Here is a 23,708-nt window from a genome sequence, read left to right on the forward strand (position 1 = left end):
GATGCTTACCCACTACAAAACAATGAGTCTATTTTAAGCCGGGTAAATGAGACGATTTTTATCAGCAGTATCGACTTAAAACATGCGTTCTGGCAAGTGGATCTCGATAAGAAAAGTCGTTATCAGTTTCGACGGATGCCATTCGGCTTATGTAATTCGGATCAAAGGTTGTGTAGGGTAATGGATAAGGTCGCGTCTTTGTTTACTTGGACGACTTGCTGATGATATCCAAGACTTTCGAAGAACACTGCATGTTGCTGAAAAAAGTGGCAGAGTGTTAAATAAAGCAAATTTGACGATCGGCCTACACAAGTCAAAATTTCTTTTTAAATACTTGCGATATTTGGGATTCATCATCGGTGATGGGGCCTTGCGGACAGATTCGAAGAAAGTTGAGGCGATTTTGAAGATAGAAGTGCCCAAAAATACGCTACAACTACTCAGCTTCTTAGGAACCGCAGGCGGGTATCGCAGATTTATCCAAAATTTCTCCGGTGTAAGTACGCCGCTCACGGACTGCCTGAAAGACTAAACGAAATTTACGTGGACGAAGGAAGCAACTACGGCATTCGAAACGCTGAAGAAAGCACTTACCTGTGCACCGGTTTTAGCTCATCCAGATTTTGGGAAACACTATTGGATACAGTGTGACGCCAGCCCTGTATGTAGGATCGCCGGTGATGGTTCAAAGATAATCTCAACAATTAAGTTTAATGACTTTATTTAATTGATAAACAATCAGATATTCCATTTTTTTTGAATATACCTTAATGTAAATAAAGTAAAATAAGTTTAGGCAGAGCTGTTGTAGACATGACCACTCCTTGTCTTCTTTTCGTTTCCCACAATCGGCCGTCGGCCATGACTGAGGATTCCATTTCTTCATATATTCAGCGACGGTTGATGTTTTCCCTGGACCTTCATGGTCACCAACTTTCTCCACGTCATATCGGCCATGGGGAAGAGTCCTGACTACTTTGTAAGGTCCAGAGAATTTTGGTTTTAACTTTAAGCCGGTGCCGTACTGAGTGCGCTTTATGGCCACGAGTTCGATGATTTTGTAATTCACCTCCTTCTTACGACCCTTGTTAAAGGACATACAATTCTCTTGCTGAATTTTGGAGATGTTATTTTTCGCTTCCACACGAACGGTCTCTCTCTCTCTTGGTCCAATTCTTCGATAGCGGCGTCTTCAAGGAACGTGTTGATTTCGGATAGTTTGTTGGTCCTCATTTCAACCCCTGTTAATATCCTGAAAGGTGATAGTTTCGTGCTTCTTGGGGGTGTGCTGTTCATTACTTGCTGCACAACCTCTAGATGTTTATACCAGCTGGACGATTTCTCTTGACGAAGCTTGGCCAACATGGGGTTTACGATTTTATGGATTCGCTCCACTTGACCATTTCCTCGGGAAACTCCAGTGGCTATTATTAGATGCTGTATCCCGTTCTCTTCGCAGTATTGCCTAAATGTGTTTGTTACCAAACACTGCCGCTTGACGTGTAAGTCGATCGATAACTCCTTCAGCGGTTGTATTTTTTCTCGGGTGGAGCCAGACAAACTTAGAGAACGCATCGATCACGACGAGAATGTAATTGTAGTTCTTGCTGGTCTGCTCTATTGGTCCTACATGATCAACATGATATGGTTCCAACGGCTTATCATCTTTGTTAATGGGTGTTAGGAAACCTTCCTTTTTGCCTGCCTTGCCTTCAGAAATAATACATTCGACGCAACTCTTGACCACTCTTATTACTTTCTTCGCTAAGTTCGGTATGTAAAATGTCTTCTCGACAGCCCCTTGAGTTCTTTTTACTGAGAAATGTCCTTGCTTATGAGCCATACGAATGATTTCTTCCTCCATTAATGTCGGCACCACAATCAGTTCTTTGACAGGATCCTCGTACAATATGCCATGCTTAATAAAGAAGTCACCATATGTGCTGTTTTCGAGGGAGGCCATTACTGCCCGAACCCATTCATCCTGCGACTGTGCTTCCTGCAACTTGTGATGCAAAGTGTCTTCCAACATTAGACATGAAACACGACTTAAGGCGTCTACGTGACGCATTTTGCTGCCGCTTCGATGTTCGATGACATAGTCATAATCCTGGAGAAACAATGCCCACCGTGCCACTCTTAGAGGAATTTGTCCGCGCTTTTTCATCGTTAAAGCAAATGCGTTGCAGTCGGTTATAATTTTGAACTTTATCCCAAGTAAATAGACACGCCATTTTTTTAAAGCTTCAACTATAGCCAACACTTTGAGCTCGTAAGAGTGGTATTTCTCATCAGCTGGCTTCGTCTTTCGACTTAGGTATTGGATAGGGTGCAACTGTTGATCGTCCGGATCTTTTTGCAGAAGAACACCTCCGTAACCGTGCATAGAAGCGGCAGTGTGTATCTCCGTTTGAGCTTTAGGATTATATCAACGTAACACCGGTGCAGATATCAATGCTACTTTTAGTTGCTCAAATGCTACTAGCTGTTCTTCGGCGAATCGGAAAGGAATTTCCTTACGAAGCAAGTCGGAAAGTGGTTTTCCTTTCAAGGCGTAATCTGCAATGAATCGCCTTAAATAGGATGTTAGTCCAAGGAAACGCTGAAGACTCTTTCGGTCATGTGGAATTGAAAAGTTCTTGACTGCTTGAGTTTTTGCCTCTGACGGTAGTCGCAACAAAGGCGCTTGCTGCCATCCTTTTTCGGTACTAAGACAACCGGTGAGGCATACTCAGACGAACTTGGTTGGACAATCTTCTCTTGTAACCATTTCTCAACCTGGTTGTCGATAATTGATTTGTCTGCAGGTGAAATGCGTCGAGGGCGTTCATAGACTGGGTATTCGCCATTTAGCAATATCTTCATTTGAATGGGACTGTCCTTTTTCTTCTCTGGCTTATAGTTGTTGATCAAATCTTTCACAGTTTTAGCAATTGGTCTCTCCAGGTGAGCGACGTCGATCTCGGGACCCTCACCTTCAGCAAAAAGACACATCTGGGGATATTCCTGGAATATGTGTAACTCAGACCCGACCGCTTTCTCTCCGGCAAAAGATTCCAGGATGTTGTGATTCCCTTTTTGTTGAAATGTTACCGAATTCTCTGAGAATATCAAGTCCAACAGCTTCAGGACGCTATTCCCGATGACTGCTGATTACTTGATATCAATTCTGCTGGTAACGTGAAAGTTTAAGTCCAAACAAGCGTTGTCTACCACAACTGTGGTTGCGAAACTGTCAAGCGTATTTAGCTCGCTGTTACAAGTACCAGATAAACAGTGTTTTTCGTTTATAAGCTCAATATTTCCTAGCTTCTCAACCACGTCATCACGGATAAGGCAAAGATCACATCCTGTATCGATCAAAGCGGGAAATCGAACCCCATTACAGGAAATATCCTTAAATATGCATTTGCCACTGCTACTGATATGGTTCGTCATGGAGTTGGCACTTTTTCCCTCCTTCTTTTCAGCTATCCTATTGCCTGGACAATTCAATGCCTTGTGGCCAATCTGTTCGCATCTGTAGCATTTAATGGGCTGGTTACACTCCCTGGCAAAATGCGAAGGATCACCACACGTAAAACATTTTTTGGGATGCTGTTTGATCACATCAGGTTTCTTGTCTTCATTCGTATTATGAGATTTAGCCGTATTAAGCAATTGAGGGCGACTGCAGGGAATTTTTTCATATACCTTTATTTGCTCCTTCAGTTCCTGCAGAGTTCTGGCCTACCTTTGTTGGCTTTCGAGTCGGGTATCCCTTCGATGACGTACTCTATAAGGCTGGGGTCGTCCAGATTGACAGCCTTTCCATGAGTGAATAGAGATACTCCTTGTAATCCTCATTTGGGCCTTTTCGGCGGTTTTTTAACATTCGGTGAACTTTAATTGCCGATACCTCTGAGCCGAACTCAGCTTCTAAAGCTCGCTTGAGAGTTGACCAGTTGGAAATACCTGGCTGACTTCGAACAAATATGTTAGCTGCTCTTTTTAACAATTGCTTCGAATAGATAAACATTTGAAGACTATTCGATTGGACTGCTGCGGCATTATCTTCAAACTCTTGGATCCAGTTGTGAACAGACGGCTGGCTCGATCCATTAAACTGAGAAAGTGAGTCCTCAATGTCGCGCAGTGTAATTGAACTAAGGCCTTCGTCTGATTTGGGTCTTGGGTTGTGCATTGAACTTGCATCCCCGTAATCAGATTCCTCATCCGCGATGTCGTCAGCCGATAAGTTGTAGTGGTCGAGAAGTCTGTCCTGCAATGTTTGCTTTCTACCTCTTGTAGCTAAATTAAGCTGTGATAATTGCTCTTTTAGCTCGTTTACGTTAAGGGACAGAATATCTTCCCTCTGCATTCTGTACTCGTTGTTACTCTCTGCTTACATATAGTACAAATTTTTCAATTATAACAAATTACTGTACTTAACTTAGTGGTTAAATTTTGTGAAATATTATAGGTTATAGGTATGAAAATACAAAAAAAAATAAAAGAAGGAAGAACGCTATAGTCGAGTACCTCGACTATTAGATACCCGTTACTCAGCTAAAGGGACCAAAGGGAAATGGAGATATGCAAGCAGCAAAGCGAGATTGAAATGCGCCACCTATCGGCGGTAGACAGATTTAAGCGTTATGGGCGTTAGAGTGGGCGTGGCAAATTTTTTTTTTGGGTCAATCGATAGGTATTGACGAGACCAATACAGTTCAGTTAAAATTTTGTATCTAGCATGAAAATTGTGGGCGCCACAGCCTTGGGCGGTTTGTGGGCGTTAGAAAGGGCGTGGCATATTTTCGTAACAAACTTGCGCTGCGCACAGAGCTACGGAATCTAAATCTGTGATCCCAATTCTCTATCCTTGATAGTTTCCGAGATATCCACGTTCATATTTACGATTTTTGAAGTTTGTGGGCGGTTTGTGGGCGTACAAGTGGGCGTGGCAATTTTTTTTTGAGTCAATCGATAGGTATTGATGAGATCAATACATTTCATTTAAAATTTTTATTCTAGCATCAAAACTGTAGGAGCCACAGCTTTGGGCGGTTTGTGGGCGTTAGAGTGGGCGTGGCACTCTACTGAAACAAACTTGCGCTGCGTAAGAAGCTCAGGAATCTGCACGCCAAATCTCAATAGCCTAGCTCTCATAGTTTCCGAGATCTCAGCGTTCATCCGGACAGACAGACGGACAGACGGACATGGCTAGATCGACTCGGCTAGTGATCCTGATCAAGAATATATATACTTTATGGGGTCGGAAACGCTTCCTTCTGCCTGTTACATACTTTCCGACGAATCTAGTATACCCTTTTACTCTACGAGTAACGGGTATAATGATCCAGATCGCTCACTGTCCTCTTCTGCGAACAGCTCAGTTCTGGTGCTTGCTGGTTGTCTCAGGTCTTCCTTCTTTGGCACGACACACTCTGTGGTCAAGGTGACGCTGCTTTTCAGGCTTTTTCACCCAATTTGCGCTTTCCCAAAGCAAGATTTTGACGCCTCCTCGCTCACTTGCAGAACCTTTGCGCAGGTTGCGCACCTTGCTATACCTTTCAGGTGTATAAGATCTGGCAGTGAACTGCTTTCCTTCCTTCTAGAACAATGTTTTCCGCACTCTGATTTTAATGAATCTGTGTGGCACGTCCGCTTTTCTGCCGTTTTTCCAAGTAAATCCCACTTCTGACACCAAATTTGTAGGATCGCCGGTGATGGTTCAAAGATAATCTCAACAATTAAGTTTAATGACTTTATTTAATTGATAAACAATAAGATATTCCGTTTTACATCTTCATCCTCGGAAAAACAGAAAGCAAAGGCGAGTTCTCTATGCGACGATTCTTTTCGTGCGGTATCGAATATAATATTTTAACAGAGTTGCAAGCGATAATTTTACGTCAACAGATTTGAATATACCTTAATGTAAATAAAGTAAAATAAGTTTAGGCAGAGCTGTTGTAGACATGACCACTCCTTGTCTTCTTTTCCTTTCCCACATGTATTGGGGCAGTATTATACCAGCAAGACGTAGACGGATCGGACCGGCCAATAGCATCATCTCGGCGAAGCTGAGAGAAGCACAACTCAATTACAACGTAACAGAAAAAGAGTGCCTCGCAGCAGTAAAAGCCGTGGAAAGATTCCGTCCCTATGTGGAGTTGATGCCGTTTACTATCGTTATCCGACCCAATTTGGAGTTCCGGAAACAATCCACACGGACAAAGAAAGACAGTTTATATCCAAGGAATTTGAGAATATGCTGCAAGAATATGAGATTACACACATGAAGACAGGGAGATACGCAACACAATTCAATGCTTCGGAGAGAGTAAACCAATCCGTGTTAGCAGCAATTCGAGTGAACATCCAGGACGACCACACGCGATGGGTTGAACACTTAGCGGACATACAAGCATCGCTAAGGTCATCCATCCATAACAGCACCGGAACTTCGCCGTACGTTGCCATGTTCGGACAACATATGCTTACGAATGGAAAAGATTACTCGCTGGCTCGCAAGTTGAATGCTCTGAATGAAGCTGAGATAGCCCAATTGCCCAGATCTGAACGACAACAGCTATACAGAAAGAAAATAAAGGAAAGGATACATCAGGCCTACGAGAAAGCAGCGAAGCGTTACAATTTAAAGGCCCGAGAGATTCGATACTCACATGGACAAGAAATCTACAAGAGAAACTTTGTCCTAAGTGACTTAAGCCTAGTACTCACATCGACGAAAACCGCGAGCTAACCATAGGAGTGAGCGAGAGGCAAACAGGCGGCTAAAGGTTTTCGTCGGGTCTGTTTTTCAGCGCGGTACTCAGATGAGCTAAGGAAATACCAGAAAATATACCAGATTTCGCGAGTGAATTTTCGATGAACGCCGTTAGCCGCGGCCCAAAGAATAAGAAATTTAATCTTTGGCGGTGTCCGTGCAGAAGCGGTGGGGAATTTAAAAATTAAAAATGGAAGAAAAACACCCAAAACGGCTAAAGGTCAGTGCAGATGAAAAAGGATGCCTAATCCAAGCTGTTGCCCATTATTGTGGGACTTGACCGACAGGAAGCAGTACCACAACGGGTCAAATCCGCAGAGTAGTTGAAGCGCTGGAGGAGATCCACTAGAGAGTCCCAGTGGGAAGGAACATGGGGCATCGCTCGATCTCCGACGAGCTCCATTAAGGACTCCTCCTTTACCAGCTACTTGGCAGCTGGTGATGGAGCGGAGATAGAGGATGCGCCGGCTTCTATAGGGAGGAGGAAATAAGGCCGCCCGCTAAGGGACAGCTGGAGGAGCTATCACCAGCCATTATTGGCCAGCTCGGAGCTGGACTACAGATGGCGCGGGAAAGATGGCGAAGTATCCGTGGGACGAGAAGGAAGCCTTAAGCTTCTAATTTACATAAATAAAAACATTCGTTGAAAATTTCATTTATTTTAATTTTATTATTTTAATTTCTTTGTGCACCAGCAGTCTTCTTTTTTAAATTGCTCCAATTGATTTGTTTTCCGTTTGTCAACAAACCCAGCTGCTTGACAGTAAGACCATGCCACATGCATTGCGGGTGAACTTTGAAAACTTCGGTCACACTACAAAGAATAAGATTTTTCGACCAGTGAAACTCTTAGCCGATCTGAGTACTAGGCTTTAAGCAAAAATAGAAATTCCAAGTTTAGCATCTTAAACAAAAGTGCCCGGTGTTATGTGCTAAACTGATAAGAGATCATGTGGTATCACAAGGGGCCCAATGTGGCCTAAATGAGGGGATTAGTATCTAATCTCCAACCACTCCTACCTAACCTAACCAACCATATGTGCTAAACTACGAAAAAATACACAAATTACGAGTTTAGTTTAACAAAGCTGTTTACATTAAGACAGATAACGATAGGCACAAAGTCGATACACGTCTATCGACGACTCGTGAGTCCAGGGAGCCGGGCAGCTGAGTCCAATTATGGAACTGGTTCCTTAAACCGGATAACTCCCAAATGAACCGAACCAAAAAAATTTGAGTGGTTTTTGGCAAAGAGAGGCTTAGAAAAGCTGAAAAAGCAAAGGTAATCGCAGACCGTTCTGTTGGCAAAAAAAAATATTAAAATAAGTCAAGTTCCTACCCAGTGAGTGATGTAGAATGTTCCGTGGGGGATAAGCCTGGATCAGGAATACAGATTTATAATATAAATAGAGACAAAGACCAGCCACCAGGAGAAGAACGAATTTTCAGCAAGAAAATTGGCCACTCATCCCCGGGTGGCCACAGGTTTTTATTCGACCCTAAGATTACATTTGCCAACAAAAATTCCAAAGAAAGTTCCCGAAAACTGCGAGCGGCAAACAAAATCAGCAAGCCGAAAGTTAAAATAAAAAAAAACGAGCCTGATAAAATATTTAATTATGTAACCCGACCAAATTAAATTATATCAATTTCTATCAATTTAAATCAGTATTTATTGAACTTATTTATGTACGCATACAAACATACTGAGATATTATTTACTTATTTATTAATATGTATATATATACATATGTGTTCCATGTGAAGGTCCTTCGGTACCGTAGGAAGGCTTGATAAATGTTACAATTTAAGAGAAGGTTATGAAATACAATGTAATAGCGAAATGAATTAGTGTGAGTAAATATTCGTGTTGGGGGGAGATGATTTAGGCGGGGTAGTATGACCCACAAAGCATAGTTGGGAGATGTGTCCGAGTATGTTAAAGGATGCACTCATGGTTGGTAGGCACTCCAGGATTAGGAAGAAGATTGTGAAGATTGCCGTTGTCCAAATTTGAGTTTCCGTTTTGTTTTTGTTATGTCTGCTGCGTAGACCACATTTTTTGGTTGTACCCCTCCCTGGGACATTCGACGACTAGCCGGCATCTACACTGCGCGAAAAGCAGGACGCGACAAAAGACAAAACGGAACATGCAAGGAAGCGCGCGGTTTTTCTTGTCTCTTGCATTTCTCGTCAGTTGCTTTTTTGATTCTGAAAAGTGAAGTTCGAGCCACGAGTTTTGAAAAAGATTGTTGCTTTCTGCCACCAATTTTACATCAATGTTTTCACAGGTAAGTGAAGTGTAGATAATTTAGTTCAATATGAACACAATAAAATAACATAATATACATATATGTACCATTGTACATATGTACATTTAACATCCAAACTAAAAACAAATTAATTAAATAAAATAATAATTATTTGGGGTGAACTTCCGTTTAGCTCCAACGCCCGATTTCGTTCAAACTTTCAGTATCCACGTTATTTGGGATCCTGAATACGGGAAAAATAGTCAAAGTTGGCGCAAATAACGGGATCATGGAAAATAACGGTAAAACCAGTTTTTCGTAAATATTTTCGAATATATTAACCAAATCAAAAAGTTTGCCAAGGAAAAGTGACAGCTATTAAAGAAATGAGTAATTTATGTTTTATACATTTTTTCTGTAAAACTAATAGTTTTCGTTAAAAACGCTGAATAAGATTACATTTTCACAAGGTTTGAAAGAAAAATACCGTTGGAGCACACTTGACCGATATATCGCACGAAAGCTTGTTGTTATATCGGCGTGTCGATATTGATATCGATGTCACTCGATGTTTTAGTGATGGAACGACCAAGACACGAGAACAGCATTCAAATTTTTAGAAACACGAAATTAAAATAATAAAGTCTAAATGAAATGAAAAAGCAAAATATAAATGTTGGAAGGACCATTTCAGTTGTCGTAGTTAAAAATAAGAGAAGAAAACAAAATCAAATTCAAATTATAAAACGGAAATAAAATGTATTAACCAAAAAAATATAAAAAGCATTTCTGTCGCAAGCATAAATATTTTTTAACAAAAATCGCCGCGATTTTTGTTAAAAAAAATTTTTCCCTGCGGCGCTTTACTTCCAGCCACGTGCTCTCCGCAACACTCTTGGAATGGTCCTGCTTTCCCCTTTGAACGCATCTAAATTCCCCGCATATTGATTTATGATCTAACAAAATCATGCTCTGCTTATGCTTATGGCAATAGCGATCTTTGGGTATTAACCCGACATCCCGCAGCCATTGCAAAGTACTCTCCCGGGTGTTCAGAATGGAGACCGATTTGAACAAATTAAGTTCTTCCATTTTCAGGTCTTCTCAGTTCAAGCTTTAAATGCATAGTGGTTGTATAATTCGCAATATGGGAAAAAAAAACATGAGTACGATATATCGTAAAAAAATTCGAAAATGGTCCATCACCTAAAATGCTGTTATCGATTAATCGTAACTATCTGACCCCATTTTTATGGCGGGATAGTGCAATATTCTTAAATGTTCACCTCCTATTTAAAATAGTTCTTTCCCGTTTTTTTCGAAAACCGTTAAGTTTTCGGTATAAATGATTATTACAAAAATGATCCGTTTTATAAATATCTTTTGTTTTTGTCTGAGACATTTTTTGATTTTCCTTATATTTTCGGAAAAAACAGCAAAAAACAAAAAAATTACTGTTTTTACCGTTATTTTCCAAGATCCCGTTATTTGCGCCAACTTTGGCTATTTTTCCCGTAATCAGGACCCAAAAACACGTTGATATGGAAAGTTTGAAAAAAAATCGGGCGTTGGAGCTAAACAGAAGTTTATCCGACTTTTGCAGTGACTAAGTGTTTAAAAAGCGCTGAGGGGTACTGCAGGGCACGGGCTCGCGGTTCTGTGGCGCCCCAGTCGAATGCGTGACGAATTTGTGCCAGCGCTGAATTGAGGAACTGCAGGGTGCGTAAAAATCCTGTTTGCTTCAGCAGAGTGCCACGCGTTCTGAAACAATTATTGTTGTGAAAATATCTATCGACGTGACAGGTTTTTTTTAAATCGGACCATTAGATAATAAGTAAAATGGGTTAGAGAGATAGTCGAGGCACTCTCTTGTTATACCCGTTACCTGTAGAGTAAAAGGATATACTAGATTCAACGGAAAGTATGTAACAGGTAGAAGTAAGCGTTTCCGACCCCATAAAGAATATATATTCTTGATCAGGATCACTAGCCAAGTCAATATAGCCGGTCAGTCCGTATGAACGCTGTGATCGCGGAAGCTATAAAAGCGGCAAAGGCAGATTCTAAAGATTCCTGCGCAGCTCATGTTTGTTTCGTTGGGCTGCCGCGCCTACTCTAAAACTGCTCCAAAATCTGTGGCGCCTACAGTTTTAAAGCTATAATAAAAATTATAACTGAAATGTTATGTTAATATCAACACCTGTCGATTGACCCAAAAAAAATTCAAAAATTGGTATGTATGAACGTGGATATCTCGGAATCTATCAAAATTAAAGAATTGGGATTTCAGATTTAGATTCCGTAGCCTTGTATGAAGCGCAAGTTTGCTACGCGAATATGCCCCGCCCAAAAACCGGTCAATCCTGTGGCTCCCACAATTTTTACGCTAGAAAAAAAATGTTATCTTAAATCTATTAGTACCGTCAATACCTATCGATTGACACAAAAAAGCTTGCCACGCCCACAAACCGCCCAAAACTGTGTAGCCCACAATTTTCCTGCTAGAAAAATTTTTAAGCTGAAATGTATTTATCACGTCAATAGCTATCAATTGACCTTAAAAAGTTGCCTGGCCCACTCTAACGCCCATAACGCTACAGAGGTCGTACAGAGGTCGCGGGTAGGTGGCGCATTTCAATCTCGCTTTGCTGCTTTCATATGTCCATCACCCTTTGGTTCCTTTAGCTGAGTAACGGGTATCTGATAGTAGAGACACTCGAGCGATCTTACCTGTTTAAAAAAAAAAAAAAGCATTAAAAACTGGCTTTAATATAGATTCGTATTCATTCGATATATATTTGATTTATACATACATTTAGAAACCTTTTAAAATTGTGAAACTAGAAATAAAACACTTAAATTAACATACACATATTTTTTTATTTAAACATATGAATGTATTAACTTGTGTAATCGAACCTTTGGTTGGTTTCGAAATCGCTCTGCTTTAACTCGACGCAGATCGTGTCCTTTTGAATTGACATAAAATGGTAAAACGCCATTTTTTTTTAAAACTATTTTATTTCCTAATGTAAAATGCATATAGTCAACTTCTTGATTACTTTGCGCCTGAGTTGAATTCAAAAACGGAATTCCTTTTACTTCAGTGAGTCCATTTCTTGTATTTTGCTGTTGAACAATGTTAAAATTTGTTTCATTAGCAATATTTTGATATGACCTTTGTGTCATTAGACCAATAAAAAATGCTTTTACAATATGCTGTAGGTTTGTAGAACCCTCAATTTTGGCATATAAATCTTTTATACCTATAACTTTACAAATTGTTTGTATTGCCCGATGGCACACTAAGCCGTATCCATGAGGCTTTTGAAAACAATAAATTTTTGTTTTGCCAAAATCTGTACGAAAATCATGATAAATAGTCCTGTTTTCACAGAGGCTTACATTGATTAGTTTTTGTCCTGCTCGATTTTTCGACTTTCGAAGAGCCGTTCGAGCTTCTGGCGCTTTAACAGTAGCAAATCCGGCTAAGCCCTTACCATTTCCCGTTACCGATAAGACAGAATATCTACGTTTCCTACCCATATTTCCTTTCATAATAAATACAATTTTGTTTTCCAAAACTCGTGTATCAAACGATGTAAACTCTTCCTCGCCAACAGTATCAGGCTGTCCAATACTTCTTCCAGGCATTTTACTTCCAGACCAACCTCGATCTATTGGATTTAACTTTATCAACCTAAAATTTCCCATTGAATCACGTAATTTCAATATTCCTGTTTCTCTATCTAAGTTTTCGTCAAGTTTCTGCTGGTGAATGAGTTCATTTCCACGCATGATAGGTGAATTCAATCCAGGCCATATACGATTGTTTTTTCCAAAGCCGATAGTTTGTCCTTTGTTTAGATCCTTTGCTACTTTCTTTCCACTTCCTTTTCCACGTCCTCTTTTTTTTCCAGCATTACTAACCGCAGTTACTCCACGCCAAATATCTTCAGCAGGAACTAAAAAGAAAGGAAACATATGTTTATTTTAAGAAGTAATAGCTTTAAAAGTTTCCGAGATCTTAGCATTCATTTGAACGGACGGACATGGCTATATTGTCTCAGCTAGTGGTCCTGGTAAGGAATATACACACCCCATAAGGTTGAAAGCGCTTTCTTCCAACTGCTATATACTCCGACGAATATAATATACTCGACGAGTGCCGGGTACAGTTAAACACATAAGCTAAATAGAAAATAAACAAGTGAGAACACGATAATCGAGAGGGTCAACTATCATATACCCGTTAAAAAGCTTTTAGATCAAAAATTTATCAAAGTAAAGTTAAAATGTAAAGATGACCGCTTTAAAATTGGAATATGCTTCGAAGAGTCGCAAATCGCATTAGGCACACGGGATTCGCCGTACGAGAGTTAGTCGTAGACTAATGGGAAAACAGAAAGATTTACAGCACTGTTACGTGCACAAATTTCCTGTCCTTTTACTGCCTTCTAGTGCTTTTCAACACTGTTCGCTGTTCTTGTTCGCTTATGTGAAAGAGCGAGAAATCCCCTCTCACGCCCCTTTCATTGATTTTCAGCAATTTAAAGCTTACATTAACCTAATCGGAATTAGATAATCGGAATTGGTATTGAGTTTATTGGAGAGATAGAGGGGGAGACAAAAGGCTCTCAGAGAGCCGGCAACGTTTTTAGCTTTCCGCGCAGTTCCCCAGTTGTAAATGACTGCATTCCAGCACCCTTTCTTTCATTATGAAATGACACCAAAAACCTGTGCCAAAAGTGATGTCTGTCCATTCCTTTTACACGGGTGCGGGGCAAAAAAGGAATGCACCCGTTGCATGCATGTAGATGCATGTATTTTGAATGCACCTAGATGCAAAAAACTAATCACATTCTGGACGCACTCTTTTTAATGCACCTGTGAACTGTACCCAGGAATGCACCCAGATGCAACAAAATAGACACATTCTGAACGCACACTTTTTAAATGCACCTGTAATGTGTACCCAGGAATGCACCTAGATGCTTTCAAAAATCAAATATCTGTAAGATTTCCCAAGGAATACATAAAACTGGATTTAAATTTCATATTTTTTTTTATTTCAATATTCAAGAACGCAACTAATTTTTGATCGAAATCACACCCCTTCTGTACGGGGCTTTGCTGCTTCCTTCTTATTTATGTACTTCTATAATTTACGCAGTTCAGTACTTGGTGTTCCCATTCATTTTTTGCGATTCTGAAAGATATAAAGCAAATTGAATTTGATATATTTATATACATGTGTATATATATTACAAATATACAATATATTGTTTTTTGCACAATTAAACTGTTGTATGTAGAATTTACACACAAATAATTATTATTTTATTGAATTAATTTGTTTTTGGTTTGGATGTTAAATGTACATATGTACAATGGTACATATGTATATTATGTTATTTTATTGTGTTCATATTGAACTAAATTATCCACACTTTACTTACCTGTGAAAATATTGATGTAAAATTGGTGGCAGAAAGCAACAAACTTTTTCAAAACACGTGGCACGAACTTCGCTTTTCGGAATTATAAATGCAACTGAAGAGAAATGCAAGAGATAAGAAAAACCGCTCTTCCTTGCATGTTTCTTTTTGTCTTTACTATTTGTTTGTCAAGAGAACAGTACCGAAAAACAACGATCGTAAAAAACGGTTCGGCAACCTTTGGTTTTCATTTGATTTTTTACATTCACAGCAAAATAAACCTGGATGCACTATATTGGAATACACCCAGATGGCACCGCGACATTTGTCCTGCAAAATTTGCATGCGTGTTGTTTTGAGTAAAAAAGATACGACCTTGAACTATTTTTTTTTGGAATACGTTCCCAAACTGACGACTGGGATTGTCTGGCTCTGGCGTCATTGCTTGTCTTCTTGGAGGTTTGTTGGCGTGCATGCCTAATTTCAAATTTCTAGCTCTGTTTGTTACGCTGTTGTACCACGCCCACTCTAACGCCCACAAGCCGCCCTGCACTGCATTCTAGAAAAACAATTTTTACTGAAATATATTGGTCTCGGGAATACCTATTGATTGAGATAAAAAAAGTTTTCGACGCCCACACTAACGTCCACAAACCACCCAAGAAGAAAAGCAATGACGTCAGAGCCAGACACCCTGCAAGCAAAAGGGCGACATTTCTATCGCCTGTCGTCCAGAAGTCACTTTTTAGTAACTTCTGCGCGATAGAAACATGATAGAACACATTTTACAAAAACAAAATATACATATATCGCGTAGAAGTCACTTCTAAGTCACTTCTGGACGATAGAAAGACGATAGTACACATTTTACAAAAACAAAAAGGGTCGGGATCGCGAAGAAGTAACTTCTGAGACACTTCTGCGCGATAGAAAGGCGATAGTACACATTTTACAAAAACAAAAAGGGTCGGGATCGTGAAGAAGTAACTTATGAGACACTTCTGCGCGATAGAAAGGCGATAGTACAGATTTTACAAAAACAAAAAGGGTCGGGATCACGATGAAGTAACTTCTGAGACACTTCTGCGCGATAGAAAGACGATAGTAGTGGGTAAAACACGCGATAAAAAGAGGTCGCGGTAATTTTCCGTTACCCCTTTTTTTCTAAAAATTTTTTGGGTCTTCCTTTTGACCCACGCCGTTATATTTCGCCCGAGTCATTTCGTTGCGTGATTTGTCTGTGGACAGTGCGGTCGCCGAAGTGGCACATTTCTTCCCGACGGGAGTCACTTCCGCGATCCGAATGCGATATCGCGGACGATCGTTTTCATCTTCTAGAAGTCACTTAATAGTGCCTTCCGCGATAGAAAATGTTTGCAGGGCAATAACAAATGTGTTTATGCATGTGTGTGTTTGTAAATCAGGGGTCGGCAGCGGTCTATCTAGTGAGCGCATAGGGAAGTGTAGACGTAGATGTTCGTATGACTTCGGCATGGGTCTTCGGGTCTATTTTCTATCAGCTTCGGCGCGCTTTTTTGCTGCTGCGGCAAAGATTCTCAGTGCAAAACAGAGAAACGTCAGGCTTCAGAGCGCTGCGCGCCAGCTTCGTGTTTTTACACTCACATAAATGCAAGGCAAACTTGTGATGGTATGTGTGTGCCGACCACTGTTGTAAATAGTTGCAGGCTGAACTGTACAGTAAAGCGAAATGCACTGCCGGCGCTAAGAGAGAGCAGCGTATGCAGTTAACTTACTCTACTGAATAATTAACAACTTAAGCAATATGTCCTTTTTGTCTTCCCCCTATCTCTCCTATAACCTTTATACGAAGTTAATATAAACTTAAAACTGCTGAAAAACAATGGTAAGGGCGCAAGAGGGCGCTTCTCGCTTTATGCATTACCTCTCTCTCCATTCACATCAGCGAAAATGAAAGAGACGGAAGATCGTTTACCCAGAGATGAAAAGCACTAGAAGGCAATACAAGGACCGAATATTTGTGCACGTAACAGCGAATTAAGTCTTTCTGTTTTCCCGTTAGTCTACGACTAACTCTCGTACGGCGAATCCCGTGTGCCTAATGCGATTTGCGAATCTTCGAAGCATATTCCAATTTTAAAGCGGTCACCTTACATTTTAACATTACTTTGATACATTTTTGATATAAAAGCTTTGTAACGGGTATCTGATAGTTGACCCTCTCGATTATCGCGTTCTCACTTGTTTATTTTCTGTTTCAGTCCCCTAGTTCTTCTTAACTTAATAAAAAGTTAATGCAGTCTCATCTCTTGGACTTTTAAGTCAAAGATGGTTTTCTTTATCACTGGATTGATTTCTCTAGCACCTCGTCCGAGGCTTCTAAAGACTTCTGGAAGCTTGTGGTTCCTGTCAAACTTAGAGAAGGTGTAACCAAGTCAGCTCACGATCAGCCATCTTCCCCTTACTGCGGTATAGCCAAATAATTGGAATACATTCGAAGGAAGTTTTAATGGCCTCGTATGGTTGTGGACGATCCGATAATCAATGTCAAAATAATACTAAGACCGTTATATTTCATTTTCAGTAAACATATACGGTTGTAAATTAAAATGGGACATTACATTAATGTTTCTGTAACTAGTTAAAAGTTTTCTAAAAATCGAAAAGCCTGAACAGCCGTGAACGACCTGCAAGGGTAGAGGAACTACGGCTTGCTGAAGTTAGCTTCCTTTCTTGTTATTTGATGACTCCTAAGCTATAGGTTATAGTTGTCCGAACAGGCTCGATCCGACTTATTTACTACGAGCAATAGAAATAACACTTTTGAGAAGGTTTATTCGCGATAGCATTAAAACTGAGAGACTAGTTTGCGTACATAGGTCGATTTTGGGAGGTTTGTGGGCGTGCCCATTTTTTTTAGGTCAATCGGTAGAGATAAAACCAATACGGTTTAATTAAGAAACAAGGAAGAACGCTTTAGTCGAGTACCTCGACTATCAGATACCCGTTACTCAGCTAAAGGGACCAAAGGGAAATGGAGATATGCAAGCAGCAAAGCGAGATTGAAATGCGCCACCTATCGGCGGTAGACAGATTTAAGCGTTACGGGCGTTAGAGTGGGCGTGGCAAATTTTTTTTTTGGGTATTGACGAGACCAATACAGTTCAGTTAAAATTTTGTATCTAGCATGAAAATTGTTGGCGCCACAGGCTTGGGCGGTTTGTGGGCGTTATTCGCGTAACAAACTTGCGCTGCGCACAAGGCTACGGAATCTAAATCTGAGATCCCAATTCTCTACCCTTGATAGTTTCCGAGATATCCACGTTCATATTTACGATTTTTTGAAGTTTGTGGGCGTAAAAGTGGGCGTGGCAAACTTTTTTTTTTATCAATATATAGGTATTGATGAGAACAATACATTTCAGTTAAAATTTTTATTCTGGCATCAAAACTGTAGGAGCCACAGTTTTGGGCGGTTTGTGGGCGTTAGAGTGGGCGTGGCACTCTACTGAAACAAACATGCGCTGCGCAGGAATCTCAGGAATCTGCATGCCTAATCCCAGTTTTGTAGCTCTTATAGTTTCCGAGATCTCAGCGTTCATACGGACAGACGGACATGGCTAGATCGACTCGGCTAGTGATCCTGATCAAGAATATATATACTTTATGGGGTCGGAAACGCTTCCTTCTGCCTGTTACATGCTTTCGGACGAATCTAGTATACCCTTTTTATCTACGAGTAACGGGTATTAATATGTTTCACATTAAAATATGAAAGGAAGTTAGCTTCGGCAAGCCTAAGTTTGTATACCCTTTCAGTTATAGCTATTAATTTTAATTCGAAATTCTTATAAAATACACAAAATGCTATTCCCAATAGTATAAGATAATATGTCAAAAAACACCGAAACTATGATTTGTTTCATATTAATTTCCTAACAATTTTTCGATCGTTTCTGTGGCAAATATCAGTGTGGACGGCAGTACACGTAGTGGCGAAGCGTGCAATAGAGCGTGCGAAGACAACTACTATATATAGCCGCAGAATTGAAAATCTGCCATTATGGTCCGATCGTAACGAGTGATACACCAATCGAAAGGTATCGCAAAAACTAAGAAGATTGCATACCAAGACTTTCGAAATATAGATTTGTTTGGAAGAAAATGCGGTGAAAGTGTAAAGGTAAAACTATAGAAAATTGGAGCTGCTGGATACGGTGGGGATAAAAGCCCCCGTCTGTTTAGCTAGTTTTATTCTTACTGAGAATACGCGTCGAATGACACCTCATTTGTTGAAATACGATGTCCCGTTCAAAAGTAATTCCAAAAGCAAGATTTTCTTCATCTTCCCAAAATGAAAATGTTTGTCCCTTTGTTTGTGGGTTTGTATGCATCCCATCTTAGTTTTAGGGTTTGGAAACCCTATGGGTGTATAAAGTAGCTTGAAATAGAAAACGTTTGTTCTACTTTTGGAAAAACCCGCTAGTTTAACGGAAAATCAAAAAAAAATAGTATCTAAACAACTAATGCTACAGAAACTTGCTATATATATCTATATATACGAAATATTTCATACTTATACAAGAAAAAACCAATTTGATGAAAAATATTCTTATTAGATTTTTTCAAACGGAAAATCTGTTATGGTTTTAGGGTCCTTTACTTGCATGAAGCTAATCGAAATAGGAAATTTGATCTATTTGTTCGACCACTTTGGAAAAACCCGCTAGTTCGGCGGGAAATGTAAGAAACGACAGATTTCCCTTGGAATCTGAAACTATACGCCCTTGAGATTCCAAACTTGTGCTATTAAAATAGGTAATTGAAGCGATAAAACTTGTTGTGCCTAATTTAAGGTGGCGTTCAGCTAAGATTAGGGGTCGAATCAGTGTGTTTGGTTTTTCAATAGCCAAGCCATATGGCGACGACTCCGGTACTTAAGCTCTAGAGCAAGAAAAAACTTCTGATATCAAACAAAAACACCTCTTAACGAGGTAAAAAGTAGTGGCGAACGCGCCTTTAACAAAAATTTCTGATATCAACAATTGTGACGAAAAATGATATTATATTCGAAAATAAATAAACTATATTAAATTTATGTATTCGGCACGCTACAACAGAAAATTTTAAGTGTAGGTAAATAAAAAATTACTGCTGCGGGCCGAAATCATAAATGTAATATAGTTTATTTATTTTATCGAATGTAATATCATTTTTCGTCACAATTGTTGATATCAGAAATTTTTGTTAAAGGCGCGTTCGCCACTACTTTTTACCTCGTTAAGAGGTGTTTCTGTTTGATATGATATAGTCGTCCGATTTTGATAAAATTAAATTCGAAATTCAGAACTAATTAAAAAATATTATTTCCAAGCGTAGGAGGATATATTCTAAGAACAAGAAAGAACGCTATAGTCGAGTACCTCGAATAACAGATACCCGTTACTCAGCTAAAGGGACCAAAGGGAAATGGAGATATGCAAGCACCTACCCATGATCTCAATATTTATGTTATGTGGGCGGTAGACTAATTTAAGCGTTATGGGCGTTAGAGTGGGCGTGGCAAACTTTTTCGATAGGTATTGAAGAGACTAATACATTTCAGTTAATATTGTTTATCTAGCCACAGGCATATTCGCGTAACAAACTTGCGCTGCGTACAAGGCTACGGAATCTAAGTCTGAAATCCCAATTCTCTATCCTTGATAGTTTCCGAGATATCCGCGTTCATACTTACGATTTTTTGAAGTTTGCGGGCGGTCTTTGGGCGTCAAAGTGGGGGGCAAACCTTTTTTGGGTTTTTATTCTAGCATTAAAACTGTAGGAGCCAGTTTTGGGCGGTTTGTGGGGGTTAGAGTGGGCGTGGCACCCTGCTGAAGCAAACTTGCGCTGCGCAGGAAGCTCAGGAATCTGCATGCCAAATTCCAATAGCCTAGCTCTTATAGTTTTCGAGATCTCAGCGTTCATACGGACATAGCTAGATCGGAAACGCGTCTTTCTGCCAGTTACATCCTTTCCCACGAATCTGGTATTCCCAGAGATATTTATTTTTAAAATTTGTTTTTCCGATTATTCCTATGGAAGCTATAAGATATAGTTATAGTATATACTACCTGCAAAAGATATGAGACTTTTGGGAAAGTTTCAGCCCGATAGCTTTAAAACTAAGAAACTAGTTTGCGTAGAAACGGACGGACAGACGGACATGGCTAGATTGACCCGTCTAGTGGTGCTGATCAAGAATATATATACCTTATGGGGTCGGAAACGTCTCCTTCACTGCGTTGCAAACTTCTGACTGAAATCATTATACCCTCTGCAAGGGTATAAACTAAACCCGAACTATTCGGTAGTTGAAACGCCACTGACAGCCGAATTCATTTATTTATTTTTTCTCAGGTTATAGAGATGCCAGACCGTGCATCTGGCTTCTTTGCTTTAAGCACTTCATAAAAGGCAATCGTTAATATAAAGTTAAAAAGCTTAAGTTCAACTTAAAAAAAAATGGGATACCTTGAATGGGTGAAATTAAATTCATGCATTTATTTATTATAAGATGTAGAGATGCCATTGCTTTCAGTATTTCAAAAACTGTAGTCATTTAAATAAAGTAAGAAAACTAATTAACTAATGCCGTTTGAGTTATACAATAAATTTCATAACCCATTCAGTACTTATTGAAAAGGACGAATTTGTATAAAAATCTACTTTTTAAACTTTTTTTCCTCGCCTTGAAAACTTAAATTTTTTCATGCAAAAAGTTTTTCCAAACAAAAATAATAGAAACTACAAAAAGAATTTTTCAAAAATCAGTTTGCTTATATTTTTTATGATTTTTTGAAAATGTTTAGAAACATCCATTTCAGCCATATTTTTCTTTTTTTCATACAAATTTTTTCCGACATTGTCACCTTTAAGAAACCACTTATAACGAGTACATTCGCCCGGACGACTTCGCGTGAGTGTGCTTTCCTCATGCCGCACCGCGCCACGCCGACACAGAAACGTAGAAAAAGACGGGCCGGCAGTAGATTTGGTGTAATGGGGGTGTACACAGAAAAAACAGGCCGAATATTAACTTTTTTTGCTGTATTTTGAAAAGAGTTAATGATAGATGCTTAAGTGTTACATGAAATGAAAGATAAATAAATGTACTAAGTGTTACAAGAGAAATGGAATTTTTAAGATTTTTTAAAGGTTTTTTAACCCCAAAGCTGCGGAACAACTTTGTCCGCATACCTTTTTTGACAAGTGTATGTTTCACTCTTGCAAAGCAAGCTATTCGACCTATTATTTGGTTGTGCAACTAATAAGCTTAACTGGTTAGCCCTATAACTAGTGTATGATAGTCGGGGCATTTGACAACGTTCTCTCTTGTTTGCTTGCTTTGATTCTTTTGAGCTGTTTAGGTTTAGTTATGTTTGATATTCCAAAATTTCATCTTAGGTTTTGTTAACTCAATTGTCTTTTTACCGAGCCGAAAAATACTTAGCGGCTATTCCCTGTCCGAGAACTTTTAGCCGGATATCGAGAAATCGGGCCTTAATATTGAAAATCCTTGCTGTGCCAGTAATTAAGTTTATCATGTATTTTACTTACGTTTGTTAAAAAAACTTATATTACGTAAGCCAAAGTAATTTGGTATAACACTTTGTTTAGAAAATATCGAGTTTAGACCACAATTTAACATTTTCGATCTGAAAGCTGGAAAAAAAACTTGCACGATTGATGCCCGATTCATTTTGCCCAATATAGTTATAGAACTCGCAATGGTAGAATATAAACGGGCCTAACTAAAAGAAGCTAGCGCGACAAATAATAGTCTCGAATGCGGAACAGTAAAAGAAGGAACATATATACAATAAACTTAGTGCGATGTTATACACAAATCCCACAAGCACGAGTCATGCGAAACATTTGAGAATTTTTAGTAATAGGGTATTCCGACAACAACTTTTAATATGGCTTAAAATAAGTAAAAACCTTTTTTTATCCCATTAACTGCATAAGACCCAATTGTGAAAAACTTTTTTCTATTGCACTTGTGAGACAGGCAAAATTTAATACGAGAAAAAGCTTAATTGACAAAATATATATACATTTTTACAACTCATAGGTTCACCAGAGCATTATGCGTTAAGCAATCTAAGGAAAAATCAATTTTAAGACGTATCTGTATCCCGAAATTGGTCAAATGGTCAAAGAATCGTTTGTGAGGAAGGTGTTATAAATACTTAACAGGGGAAAAGCCGTTCTAATTTGTAGAATTTATCGTGGCGTTACCGTTGACCCAAAATAGTCCCTTGATACTTATATTTATAGCAATGATGAAATCATTTGGCGCTGTAAAGATTTTTCATGCTAGTGTTCAAAATGTTCCACATTTTTCCATTATTTTCCTTTATAGTCGGAACAACAAAATATTTAGGTCCTCTTCCTTCGGTTACGATTTGTTTATGCCAATCAGCAGTTTATTGCTTCTTTTCAGTTGCAATTTTAAGAGGCCGTGTGCAAGGGCTATATATGAACAAGAAATCGACGTGGCAACTTTAAGCGGCTGTGTTCAGAGGGTATAAGGTGTGACTCCCGTCCCCACCACCCATTAATAGCCTCTTTCCACCGTGTCATTCCGTGTAAAGTCAGAACAGCTTGCCAAATGTTATCCGAAAAAAGTTGACGCGCACAGCAGTTGCGTATACAAAATGCTACGGTAACTTAAGGTTTTCCTACCATTTTTTTTAATTCTCAAAAACTAATACATTTTGTTGCAGTTTGAGTTGATTATGGGAGAGATCCTATCGATAGTCTACAACAATAGGTGGATACATTGGTGGAGCTACTTTTGGGGAACCGTTATTTCATTATTTAAATTTCATATTTGTGACGTAAAATTATTATACAATGGACTAAACAAATTCCCTTTTGTAAATTTTCTTATTTGGATATTACGAAAATTTAATTTAATTAAATTTGTTTAGTCCAATATATAATAACTTTACATCACAAAAATTTAAATATATTAAATGTCTGATAAAAAATCCAATCCTTTCTTTCCTTTGCGTGTTTATATGTTAATTTTCCCAGTCGTAAGTGACTGCATTCCAGCACCCGTTCTTTCATATGATATCCCAGTCGTACATGACTGCATTCCAGCACCCGTTCTTTCATTATGAAATGGCACCAAAAACCTGTGCCTAAAGTGATGAGTCTGTGTATTCCCTTCAGTTCTTCAGTAGGGACGCGGTGACATGGCTCAAGGCAAAA

The 23,708-nt window shown here is 39.2% G+C and overlaps 1 protein-coding gene across 1 annotated transcript; it reads right to left on the reverse strand.

Moving 5' to 3' along the window:
* Positions 1-11,803: 11,803 nt before the first annotated feature.
* On the reverse strand, positions 11,804-22,264 carry LOC119561793 (28S ribosomal protein S5, mitochondrial). Its single transcript, XM_037875278.1, has 2 exons — positions 22,044-22,264; positions 11,804-12,992 (listed from the first exon to the last, which is right to left on the reverse strand). Exons 1-2 carry the CDS (start codon positions 22,183-22,185, stop codon positions 11,911-11,913), a joined length of 1,224 nt encoding a protein of 407 aa, XP_037731206.1. The 5' UTR covers positions 22,186-22,264; the 3' UTR covers positions 11,804-11,910.
* Positions 22,265-23,708: the final 1,444 nt, after the last annotated feature.

The sequence above is a fragment of the Drosophila subpulchrella genome, unplaced genomic scaffold, assembly GCF_014743375.2.
Source record: "Drosophila subpulchrella strain 33 F10 #4 breed RU33 unplaced genomic scaffold, RU_Dsub_v1.1 Primary Assembly Seq37, whole genome shotgun sequence".
Lineage (NCBI taxonomy): Eukaryota > Metazoa > Arthropoda > Insecta > Diptera > Drosophilidae > Drosophila > Drosophila subpulchrella.